This window comes from Pogona vitticeps, chromosome 5 (assembly GCF_051106095.1).
Source record: "Pogona vitticeps strain Pit_001003342236 chromosome 5, PviZW2.1, whole genome shotgun sequence".
Classification (NCBI taxonomy): Eukaryota; Metazoa; Chordata; class Lepidosauria; order Squamata; family Agamidae; genus Pogona; species Pogona vitticeps.
Window position 1 is genome coordinate 83,210,734 of NC_135787.1, and position 13,371 is coordinate 83,224,104.

A 13,371-nucleotide genomic window follows, 5' to 3' on the forward strand; every position below is an offset into this window, starting at 1 on the left:
AGTAAACAAGTGTGGTAGGGACCAAGTAGAGTATCTGGGAGCAACCCTGACAAATAGCCATCTAGCTCCTCCTGAATACCTACAGGAGAGAACCCACCACCTCTGAATGTAGAGTGGTGCTTCAACTTACGAGCAGCTCCGCTCACAAAATTTTGCATCAACTTGCAAGCAGAGCTTCCACTTACGAAGAGAAAAAGGCAGGGGGAAAGGGCTGGAAATTTAAATTTACAGTACTAACCGTTGGTGGCAAAGAGGCTGCTTCTTTGTACAGCTCTTTCACCCCAAGGTTAGGGAAAGGGATGCAGTGGTGTCGGTGGCAGGGGCTAATCGCCGGCAAACCCATCCCAGCTGGGCTCTGGCTCCCGGCACTGGGTCAGTCCCAGCTTCTTGGCTCCCGGCCGGGCTTCGGGAGCCAAGCCCAGGCTGGGCAGTGGCGGCTGGAGCCCGGGCTGGGCAGTGGCAGAGGTCGCTGCAGCGGTGGAAGCTCGGAAGGCTAAGGAGGCTTCGGACTAGTAAGATGCTGCTTTTTCCTTTTTAAAAAACTGTTCTGGGTGGGTTTTGGAGGGTGGATTTGGACTGGTGGTTATGTTTCTGTGCTGTGTTGTCTTATTCTTGGATTTGTGTGGATTTTTTGCAGTCCCAGCGTGGGACTTGCTGTTTATTTTTATTTTATTTTTTGGTATTTTTTGAAATGCTGGAACGGATTAATCCCGTTCCCATGCATTTCAATGGGAAATTGTGCTTCAATTTATGAGCATTTCCACTTACAAACATCTTCTGGGACAGATTAAGTTTGTAAGTCGAGGCACCACCGTAATTTGTTCCTCTCTTAGATAACTGTTACCATTTGGAAGTTCTATCAGTAAAAATATATGCAACCTCCTTCTTGTTCCATCTTCTGAAGGAACAAAGAACAAATCTGCTCCACCTTCTACTTCACAGCACATTAGACATTTGAAAACAGCTGTCTTGATGCTTCACAGTTCTTCCCCCATGTAAATATACCCAGCTCTTTTCATCATTCCTCAAAAGATTTTCAGAATTCTAGTTTATCAATTATCTAGTTTATTCAGAATTCTAGTTTACCAGAACTGAACACAATACTCTGGATATACCGTGTTTCCTCAAAAATAAGACAGGGTCTTATATTAACTTTTGCTCCAAAAATGCATTAGGGCTTATTTTCAGGGGATGTTTTATTTTTCAGTCATGTCATCTTCTGGGTGCTGCACAATGCTGCACAATGGTGGAGGGCGGGGTTTCACTTAACTAGGGCTTATTTTGGGGGTAGGGCTTATATTACGAGCATCCTGAAAAATCATACTAGGGCTTATTTTCAGGTTAGGTCTTATTTTCAGGGAAACAGCGTAGCCTGACCAATGCAAATCAACTTCCCTCTGTGATCCCTTGGGATTTTAGTACTATCCTTATGGAAATGCAGTCTGCTGATTCATATTTTGATTGTGATCAACTAGGACACTTACATACACTCTCATATCCTGCTTCCAAAAAAGTCTCCCTGATCTTGTACATATGCTTTTGATTTTTCTATGCAGCTAAACTCAGGCTTTCAGATTCACCTGTTTAACTCTTTTTGGTTTCAACCCAGCATGCCAACCAATATAGTTCTTAAAAGTAATTCTGTCTTCAATGCATTCTGTTCTAAATGTTCACAGACCAATCTTTTTTTCTATTCTAAAAATTTGCCCAGTATCAATGTTAGCCAGTTTCCTCTCTAGTTTCTTATGTTCATCCATCCACCCAACACTTTGAAGATAGAGATAACATCTCTCCATTTTTGCTCTTCTGGCAGCTCATGCTGTGAAGGAAAGCAGGAGGAAAGTGAGCCATCCTCACTGATAGAAACACCCAAAGAAGAAAAAGGAGCCTGCAGGGGTGAGATAGGAGATATGAAAGAAACCTTAGTAAGGAGAAAAAGGAGGTAGAGGTTTGTCCGGTGGAAGAAGAAAAGAAGAGGGAGGAGCTGAAACTCTATGTGGGAGGAGGATATAAAAGAAGGGGGAGAAAGGAGGTTCAAGAGCAGATTAGAGAAGGAGAAAGGAGAGCAATGCCGAGGCAGAGAAAGAAAAAAGCAAACTAGAATATGAGAAAGCACAGGATCTTCTCAAAGATTTTCCTAATCTAAGAGTTGGAGGCTTATTACCTGACCCAGAGACAAAAGGAGGAGAGACTGTCTTTGAAACACAGGAATGGACAGTGATCATCTTTCCTTGGGGGCAAGGACACAGGAGGAAAGTGATATGTCTAGACCCAATCTACAACACCCCACCGAAGGAGGGCGACTGGACGTGTCACCCATGCTGTGGAACGGTTTGTGCGATGCGGAGTGCTCCCCTTCACAAGATTACAGATAGTGAACAGTTTGGTCCAGCCCCGCAGTAAATTATCTTCGTTTACAAGAACAATCAATATTGTCAAGTTATGGACAGATACCTGATCTGTCATGTTTTGATACCGTCAGTGTCACAGTTGAGACACTAGCAGTTAATAAAGTTGGAATTGAGAAAGATTTAAAAAGATCGCCATCCTTTCTTCATGCCAAAATAGAGGAACTGCTGCAGTTTTCGAAAGAACCCAATCACACAAGTATTTTCCAAAAATTTGCAAAGATAATTTGTTTAGTATGTGCAAGGCCCTTCAGCACCATGGAACATAATTTGTTTTGGCTGTAAATACCCGAATTCAATTCAAAATAGGTGAGTATTCTCAATAATATCCTGAGGTGAACATTCCTCCTTATATTGTTTGCTCTGTTTCTCCCAAATTATATACAATCCATTTGCAGAAGAAAATTGGTGAAATAGGACTTTATTCCTGTGTCTCTTTGTTAGGTATTACTACGTAACCATTTTTTCTAAACAGATTAAATCCCTTCCTTGTTTTCCTTGCTCTTTACATGGCCTGACTTTTCCCCCCAGTATTTCATGTTCGGTTTCGACCTTTTTTATTTAAATCTCTCAGACTCTGGTCCAATACCCTAACACTGCCACGTACAAGTTCTGTTGTACTCTTTAATAAATGGCCATTCTCCTGTCCATGTTTTTCTTCCCAATTCAAATATTTCATCTTTGCTTATTTGGCTCTATTCTTCCTTCTCCTTGAAAGAGTTACAAACATATAAATAAATAAATAAATAAATAAATAAATAAATAAATATAAAAATAAAAATAAAAATAAAAATAAAAATATAATAATAATAATAATAATAATAATAATAATAATAATAATAATAATAATAATAATAATAATAATAATAATAATAATAATATGTTCAGTATCTGAATTTTCAAACATGTGTATCAGCATAAATTGCATAAGAGCCAGCACTGAATCTATTTGTAGAATAAAAATAATTTGCCGGATAAATGGATAATACAAGTGCACCTTCTTTGTTCAGCTTCACTTTTTAGTGACATGCCTCTCCCCCCATTATGTTTAAATTTAGAGACAAAATGAAATACACTGGTATTTCAAGTGTTACAAATCTCTTTTTTTAACCAGATTTATACTTACAATAATAAACTGTTTAATTTCATTTAATTTTTACTTAGAGACAGCAGATGCTCCAGAGAACTTCAGAGGTTTAGCTACTTGATTCATATTATATTTCAGGCTGAAATTAAAAAAAAACAACAACACTTTTCTAACCAGAAAGCATCACATTTTCTCCAAAGGATACAGCAGGACATCAGCTAAAAACACAACCTGTAGCCGGCTCAAGGTTGACTCAGCCTTCCACCCTTCCGAGGTCAGTAAAATGAGTACCCAGCTTGCGGGGGGGGGGGGGGCAATGTGTAGCCTGTATAATTAAAAATTTGTAAACCGCCGGAGAGTGCTTGTAGCACTATGGGGCAGTATATAAGTCCAATCAATCAATCAATCAATCAATCAATCAATCAATCAATCAATCAATAAAACTGCAATGACTGAATATGTGGGTATAGCAACACTGGTCAACAGCCAAAATGCTTTTGAAATAAATTCAGTCAAACTTTAATAATTCTGGGTCACTGAGAATGATGCTTAATATTGCTGACTGGCTCTAGTTTTCAAGATGTGTTATTTGGTCAGGATGGAATGGTGGAGGATGAGTTATAAAGGGAAGGGATCTCAATTTAAACCAGAAATGACTGAAACACATATTTGACTGGATCTATTAACAAATCTATGACTGAGTTTGGACAGTACTTGCTTTTTAGGCAGAAAAAAATTATCCTGCAACAACACTGATGGTGTGATCACAGCCCTCATGATCCAGATGAGTGGAGACTGTTCATTGATTCATCGAAGAAGAGTCTTAAAGCTGTTCTGCTGCATAATGGCAATGTTTTGCCATCAATTCCAGTTCGTCATGCTGTCCCTATGAAGGAAACGTATGACAACATGAAACAACTTCTGAGGTGCATAAACTACGGCCAACATCAGTGGCAGCTCTGTGGAAATCTGAAGGTTGTTGCTCTCTTGCTTGATCTGCAGACTGGATACACAAAATAAACAACGAAACCGCTATACAATGACTGTTTTGCAATCGCTTTTGCTGTTTCCTCTGTGAATGGGATAGTTGTGCAAGAGATTCCCACTACATCAAGACAGACTGGCCACTCAATGGACCTTGGGAGGAAAAGTATTGAGCATCCACACTTCCTTGTTGAATCAAGGAACATTTTGTTACCACCCTAAGACATCAAGCTGGGTCTGATGAAGAATTTTATCAAGGCCATGGACAAAACACAAGCAGCTTTCAAGTACTTCCATGCAAAATTTTGCCATGGAAAAAATTAACTGACGCTAAGATAAGGTTAAGTGAAGGAAAGTGATTTTGTTGGTCATCATATTCGTGAACTTTTTCAAGATGATGCATTTGACCATGCATTGTGTGGCAAGTAAAAGACAACATGGAAAGCCTTCTTTTGATTGTTGTTTAGTCATTCAGTTGTGTCCGACTCTTCATGACCCCACAGACTAGAACATGCCAGGCCCTCCTCTCTTCCACTCCCTCCCGGAGTTTGGTCAGATTCATGTTCGTAGCTTTGATGACACTGTCCAACCATCTCATCCTCTGTCTTCCCCTTCCCCTTTTACCTTCACACTTTCCCAACATCAGGGTCTTTTCCAGGGAGTCTTCTCTTCTCATGAGATGGCCAAAGTATTGGAGCCTAAGCTTCAGAATCTGTCCTTCCAGTGAGCACTCCGGGTTGATTTCCTTCAAAATGGATAGGTTTGTTCTCCTTGCAGTTCAGGGGACTTTCAAGAGCCTCCTTCAGCACCACAATTCAAAAGTATCAATTCTTCGGCAGTCAGCTCCCTTTATGGTCCAGCTGTCGCTTCCATACATCACTACTGAAAAAACCATAGTTTTGACCTTTGTCGGAAAGGTGATGTCTGTTTTTTAAGATGCTGTCTAGGTTTGTCATCTCTTTCCTCCAAAGAAGCAGGTGTCTTTTAATTTCATAGCTGCTGTCACCATCTGCAGTGATCATGGAACCCAGGAAAGTAAAATCTCTCACTGCCTCCATATCTTCCCCTTCTATTTGCCAGGAGGTGATGGGACCAGTGGCCATGATCTTAGTTTTTTTGATGTTGAGCTTCAGACCATTCTTTACGCTCTCCTCTTTCACCCTCATTAAGAGGTTCTTTAATTCCTCGTCACTTTCTGCCATCAGAGTGGTATCATCTGTATATATGAGGTTGTTGCTATTTCTTCCGGCAATCTTGATTCCGGCTTGGGATTCCTCCAGCCCAGCCTTTCACAGGATATATTCTGCATATAAATTAAATAAGCTGGGGGACAATATACAGCCTTGTCGTACTCCTTTCCCAATTTTGAACCAATCAGTTGTTCCATATCCAGTTCTAACTGTTGCCTCCTGTCCCACATAATAGATTTCTCAGAAGGTAGATAAGGTGGTCAGGCACTCCCATTTCTTCAAGAACGTGCCATAATTTGCTGTGGTTCACACAGTCAGGCTTTTGCGTAGTCAATGAAGCAGAAGTAGACTTTTTCTGGAACTCTCTGGCTTTCTCCATAATCCAGCACATGTTGGCAAGCTGGTCTCTAGTTCCTCTACCCCTTCGAAATCCAAATTGTACTTCTGGGAGTTCTCAGTCCACATACTGCTGGAACCTACCTTGAAAGATTTTGAGCATAACCTTGCTAGGGTGGGAAATGAGTGCAATTGTACGGTAGTTGGAGTACTCTTTGGCACTGCCTTTCTTTGGGATTGGGATGTAGACTGATCTTTTCCAGTCCTCTGGCCACTGTTGAGTTTTCCAAACTTGCTGGCATATTGAGTGTAGCACCTTAACAGTGTCATCTTTTAAGATTTTAAATAGCTCCACTGGAGTGCCATCACTTCCATTGGCCTTGTTCTTAGCCATGCTTAAGACCCATGTGATTTCACTCTCCAGGATGTCTGGCTCAAAGTCAGCAACCACACTATCTAGGTTGTCCGGGACATCCAGATTTATCTGGTATAATTCCTCTGTGTATTCTTGCCATCTCTTCTTGATGTCATCTGCTTCTGTAAATGTCCCTACCATTTTTGTCCTTTATCATGTCCATCTTTGCACAAAATGTTCCTTTAATATCTCCAATTTTCTTTAACAGTTCTCCGGTTTTAACCTTTCTATTATTTTCCTCTATTTCTTTGCACTGTTCATTTAAGAAGGCCCTCTTGTCTCCCCTTGCTATTCTTTGGAAGTCTGCATTCAATTTTCTGTAAATTTCTCTTCCTTGCATTTTGTTTCTCTTCTCTTGTCTGCTATTTGTAAGGCCTCGTTGGACAGCCACTTTACGTTCTTGCATTTCCTTTTCTTTGGGATGGTTTTTGTTGCTGCCTCCTATACAATGTTACGAGCCTCTATCCACAGTTCTTCAGGCACTCTGTCCACCAAATCAAGTTCCTTAAACCTGTTCTTTACTTCCAGTGTGTATACATAAGGGATTTGGTTTAGGTTATACCTGACTAACCCAGTGGTTTTTCCTACTCTCTTCAATTTAAGCTTGAATTTTGCTATGAGAAGCTGATGATTAGAGCCACAATCAGCTCCAGGTCTTGTTTTTGCTGACTGTATAGAGCTTCTCCACCTTTGGCTACAGAGAATATAATCAATCTGATTTCAGTAACGCCCATCTGGTGATGTCCATGTGTAGAGTCACCTCTTGTGTTGTTGGAAAAGAGTGTTTGTGATGACCAGCTTGTTCTCTTGACAAAACTCTATTAGCCTTTGTCCTGCTTCTTTCTGAACTCCAAGGCCAAACTTACCTGGTGTTCATTTTATCTCTTGACTCCCTACTTTAGCATTCCAGTCCCCTAGAGTGAGAAGAACATCTTTCTTTGGCATCAGTTCTAGGTGATGTTGTAAGTATTCATAGAATTGCTCAATTTCCGCCTATTCAGCATTGGTGTTGGTGAATAAACATGGATTAATGTGATGTTGAAAGGTTTGCCTTGGATTCATTTTGAAATCATTCTATCATTTTTGAGATTATATCCCAGTACAGCTTTTCCCACTCTTTTGTTGACTATGAAGGCTACTCCATTCCTTCTACGGGATTCTTGCCCACAATAGTCAATATGATAATTGTCAGAACTGAATTTGCCCATTCCTGTTCACTTTAGTTCACTGACGCCCAGGATGTCAATGTTTATTCTTGCCATCTCCTGTTTGGACTACGTCCAATAAGGTTCAACCATCAATGCAAAATATTACTGCGCTTTATTGATGAAGCCGAGGCAAAACATCAAGGGAAAACATTGAGGAAAGCTCTCCAAATGTGTCATCCTGTTGCATGACAACACCTCATCACACACTGCAGGTGAACAATGACAAAACTGGCTTCCGTAGGCTTTCGAGTGATGCTCCATCTACCCTATTCTCCTGACCTGGTTCCTTCTGACTATTATCTGTTCCCCAAACTCAAAAAAACACCAAAAGGGACAACAATTTGGGAGTGTTCTGGAGGCAACTAATGCTACAAATGAGTGGTTACACCAGCAGTTGGAAGAATTTTATTTGCATGGACTTATGAAGCTGCGGGACAGATGTCGCAAGTGCATTGACTTTCTGGGAGAATATGTAGAATAGTATGGCAGTTACAGCTTCCTAGCTCAATTTTTTCTGGGAAGGGCTCAATACTTATCAGCACCCCCTCATAGCAGATATGGTAATCGTCTGAATTGAATACACCTATTCCCATCCATTTTAGTTCACCAATGCTCAGGATATCAATGTTTATTCTTGCCATATCCTGTTTGACCACATCCAGCTTACCAAGGTCCATAGATCTTACATTCCAGGTTCCTATGCGGTATTTTTCTTTGCAGTATCAGACTTTCGTTTCACTTCCAGGCGCGTCCACAGCTGAGCGTCCTTTCGGCTTTGGCCCAACCACTTCATTAGCTCTGGAGCTACTTGTACTTGTCCTCCGCTCTTCCTCAGTAGCATGTTGGATGCCTTCTGACCTGAGGGGCGCATCTTTCAGCGTCATATCTTTTAGCCTTTGTATCTATCCATGCAGTTTTCTTGGTAAAGATACTGGAGTGGCTTGCCAGTTCCTGCTCCAGGTGGATCGCGTTTAGACAGAACTCTCCACTATGACCTGTCCGTCTTCGGTGTCCCTGCACGGCATGGCCCATAGCTTCTCTGAATTACTCAAGCCCCTTTGCCACAACAAGGCAGCAATCCATGAAGGGGGGAAAGCCTTCTAGTTAGTGGCAATAAATTTTCTCAGAAACAAAGCAGACAAGTACAGTTTCTTGGCAGAAAACCTCCTCAAGTCATACAAAAACCTTGGTTGCAACATGTCACTAAAGAGACGTTTTTTGCATTCTCATCTAGACACCCCCCCCAAATCGAACTATACAGCAGTGAGCAACAAACATGGTGAGAAGCTTCACCAGGACATTGCAACAATGGAGAAACACAGGGCAAATGGAGTCCACCCATGAATGCTTGCAGACTATTGCTGGACAGTGACAAGAGATGCTGTATTTAATGAATATAAGAGACACACCAAGAAGCACCAAGTAGACATTGAATAGGGCTAAACTATATACAGTGGTGGCCCGCATAGCGACGATAATCTGTTCCGAAAAAATCGTTGCTATGTGGATTCGTCGCTATGCGGGGCAAAAAAGCCCATAGGAACGCATTAAAACACATTTAATGCGTTCCTATTGGTAAAAAACCCACCTTAATGCGAAGCTCCTACATGCAGCCACCATTTTTGCTGCCCGGTAAGCAAGGAAAGGGCGCGAAAACACAGTGGGCGGCTTTTACGATCACTTTTACGATCACTTAAAACACATCGCTATGCGGATTCATCGTTAACCGAGGCGCTCGTTAAGCAAGGCACCACTGTACATAATAGGTTTTTTTGCCTTTTGCTTCATAATATATTTTATTAACATAAACCTTTTGCTAATTTTTAAAGTGTTACATAAACAAAAACAGGTAAAGTATTATCAAGTAAAGCAACCATAAACACATGAAAAGACCAAAGTTTACAATTTATGACAAAAACTCTACTATCTATACAATATATCTTGGATATAAAAAGTTTACACACCCGTTAAAACGTCAAGTGTCTGTGATGTAAAAAAATGAGACAAAGATAAATCATTTCAGAACTTTTTCCATTTTTAATGAGACCTATGATCTGTACAACTCAGATGAATAACAAACTGAAATCTTTTAGTTGTGTAGGCATCCTTCAGTCTTGAGACACTATGGTAACGTGCTCTGAATAGAGGTCTTGGAACAGCCTCTAGTGTGGCTAAGAAGGCCAATACGAGAGTGACAATCCCTTCCACACTGAAGACAAATACAATCTGTCCCCTGCCCAGCTTCCTGATTTTGCTGGTTTCGGGACTGCTTCTTTGCCTTGGCCTGCTGAACGAGTGTCTCTTCAAATTGGGAGAGGCTGTGATGCACCACCTGCCTCCAGGGTGAATGCTCAGTTGTCAGGGTTTCCCATCTGTTGAGGTCCAATCTTTTAGGTGGAGGAAAGTAAAAATAAAAAACTGAAATAATATGGTTGCATCTGTGTGCACACCCTTAAACTAATACTTTGTCGAAGCACCTTTTGATTTTATTACAGCACTCAGCCTTTTTGGGTAAGAGTCTATCTGTATGGCACATCTTGACTTGGCAATATTTGCCCACTCTTCTTTGCAAAAACGCTCCAAATCTGTCAGATTGCAAGGGCGTCTCCTGTGCACAGCACTCTTCAGATCACCGCACATATATTCAAACGTATTCAGGTCTGGGCTCTGGTTGGGCCATTTCAAAACGTTAATCTTCTTCTGATGAAGCCATTCCTTTGTTGATTTGGATCTATGCTTTGGGTCGTTGTCATGCTGAAAGACGAAGTTCCTCCTCATGTTCAGCTTTCTAGTAGAAGCCTGAAGGTTTTGTGTCAATACTGACTGGCATTTGACTACCCTGACTATGGTCCCTGTCCCAGATGAAGAAAAACAGACCCAAAACATGATGCTGCCACCACCATGCATTACTGTGGGTATGGCGTTCTTTTGATGATGTGCAGCGTTGTTTTTGTGCCAAATATATCTTTTGGAATTATGGCCAAAAAGTTCAACCTTGGTTTCATCAGACCACAACACTTTTTCCTACATGCTTTTGGGAAACTTCAGATGTGTTTTTGCAAAATTTAGCCAGGCTTGGATGTTTTGCTTCACAAGAAAAGGCTTCTCTCTTGCCACTCTACCCCACAGCCCAGACATATGAAAAATACGGGAGATTGTTGTCACATGTACCACACAGCCAGTACCTGCCAGATATTCCTGCAGCTCCTTTTAATGTTGCGATAGGCCAGGGGTTTCAAACATGCGGCCCGCCGGACAATAGTTTGTAGCCCTCGCCTTGCCTGCCCCCAAAGCACCCACGCATCCTCTGCTGTCAGAATCAGAAAAAGCCTCGCCTCACTCGCCGGCTCTCTCCCAAGACAGCGCCTCTTGCACCCTCCATCCAGAACTGCAGCCTGCAAGCCAGCCAGCCTGCCTGTTTGCTGGCTGCAGTTCCGGATGGAGGGTGCAAAAGGCAATGTCTTGGGGGAGAGCCAGCGAGCGAGGCACACTGCCGGCCCTTTTCCCCCAGCGCCCGAGCCACCACCAAGCGCTGCCTGAGAGCGGAGCTCGCTCCCGGCCCATCCACTGCCACTGCCTCTTCCAGGGAAGCAGCTCTCTGGCTCTCTTTCTCTCTAGGCACCACCAGCACCAGCCCAGCCAGCGGCCGCCTCAGCACCCAGTGGTGCTTCCTCTTCATCCTGCCTCAGCAGCCTCTGGCATGGTGGGGGTAGCTGCTGCTGAGTGCTCCTTTTTTTAGGGGGTCCTAGGAGGAAGGTTGCTGGATCTCCGTGTGTGTGTGTGTGTGCGCGCGCGCGTACACCTGTGGAGGGGGCATCCCATTCTGTTTAATTTCGCGGGTACCGGTGGGGGCTTTTCTCCTTTGGCAAGGCAAATTCTGTGAGGGTCTTTTTTTAAAAAAAAATTTATGTCGTGCCCTTCTCCCCCCAGCTAGGCAGTCGCCAACGCTCCCTCCCTTCTCTGCTTCTTCGTCCTGCTGATGGTGGTGGTAGTTGTTGTGAAGCAGCCGGAGAGGGTTATGACCAGCCACAAGGGCTCGCGCACTCCTCCTCGTCGGAGCCCCAGCCAGGCTAAGGAAACTCCTGGGCAGCATCCTCGGGCTCTTGCTCCGCTTGGCGGAAAATCTGATGCGGCCCAGCCTCACCCAGACGCTGCCTCCAGCGGCCCCCAGGTACTGTAAATTGAGTTTGAGACCCCTGCTGTAGGCCTCTTGGCAGCCTCCCTGACCAATTTTCTTCTAGTCTTTTCATCAATTTTGCAGGGACATCCAGTTCTTGGTAATGTCACTGTTGTGCCATATTTTCTCCACTTGATGATGACTGTCTTCACTGTGTTCCATGGTATATCTAATGCCTTGGAAATTCTTTTGTACCCTTCACCTGACTGATACCTTTTAACAATGAGATACCTCTGATGTTTTGGAAACTTTCTGCCGACCATGGCTTCTGCTGTAGGATGTGACTAAGAAAATGTCAGGAAAGACCTAGCACAGCTGATCTTTATTTGGGATTCCTTAGAGGCACTTTAAATAATGGCAGGTGTGTACTAACTCCTACTTAACATGAGTTTGAATGTGACTGTTTACTGCTGAACACAGCTACATCCCAGTTATAAGAGGGTGTGCACACAGATGCAACCATATTATTTCAATGTATTCACGAATGCTTTCATGGCCGGGATCTAATGGTTGTTGTGCTGTCCTCTGAAGATGCCGGCCACACAGACTGGCAAAATGTTAGGAAGAACAACCTTCAGAACACGGCCAAAGAGCCTGAAAAACCCACAACAACCATATTATTTCAGGTTTTTTTTATTTTTACTTCCCTCCACCTAAAAGATTTCAGTTTGTTGTTGTCAAGGAGGTCCAGCAGAGAGTGTGCCGTCCCATGAGGCAGAGGGTGGAGAGGGAGGAATGAAGCCAGAAAGCATCGGTTGAGAGACAGACCCAAAGGAGAACTTGACCGAGGAGGGGGCGAGAGCAGAGAGAAGCGGGAAGTTTGAAATATGTTTGGTAAATGAGCGCAGGAGTCAGAACGGAGAGGAGCAAGAGGTGTCAGTTTGGGAGGAGGGTATAAGTAGCCACGGGGAGCGATGGTTCGAGGTGGAATTAGAATTGTGGAAGCGTAAGAGAGAACTGAAAAGGCTGCGGGAATATGAAAAGATAAAGACCCAGGAATTGTTAAGAGACTTTCCTAATCAAGTTGGGGAGGATTGCTTCCAGACCTTACCCCTAAGGAATTGAGCGAAGCGAGACATGAGACTCTAGAATGGTCTGTAATAGTGTTTCCCAAGAATAAAGGGAGAGGACGACAGATTATCCACCCAGACTCCGGATACAACACTCTCCCTCCTAAGGGAGACTGGGCCTGGCACCTATGCTGTGGCACCATCTGGGCAGTGAGGAACGCATCCCTCTGGAAACCCACCAACACAGAGAAGTTTGGCCCAGCATCCCTGTGAGTTCAACAGACTTTGGACGGGGATTTGTGATGGACAGTTATGGCATGTTGCCTGAGTTAAGTGTCTTTGACCCAGTTACGAATAGTGCTGATCATCATGTAAATAATGATAAAGATGTTAGAATTAAGAAGACATCCCCTGTGATATTTCCCACGCAAAATGAGGAGTTGTCAAAATTTGAAACTGAACCTATCACAGTTGTTCAACTGAGTTGTACAGTTCATAAGTCTCATTAAAGGTGGGAAAAGTTCTGAAAAGATTTATCTTTGCCTCATTTAAAAAA

The 13,371-nt window shown here is 42.9% G+C and overlaps 1 protein-coding gene across 5 annotated transcripts in view; it reads right to left on the minus strand.

Moving 5' to 3' along the window:
• The window catches only part of RBPJ (recombination signal binding protein for immunoglobulin kappa J region), a 57,507-nt gene that overhangs the window by 34,197 nt on the left and 9,939 nt on the right, over positions 1-13,371 (minus strand). The window contains exon 1 of one of the 5 annotated variants that reach the window (XM_073001113.2): positions 3,535-3,629. The exons of 3 other annotated variants lie outside the window; for them this stretch is intronic. In XM_073001113.2, the coding sequence (XP_072857214.1) occupies positions 3,535-3,557 (23 nt within the window). In that variant the 5' untranslated portion in view covers positions 3,558-3,629. Of the gene's footprint in view, positions 1-3,534; positions 3,634-13,371 lie in introns of those variants that run through there. One more of the 5 variants, XM_073001114.2, reaches the window with a different exon arrangement.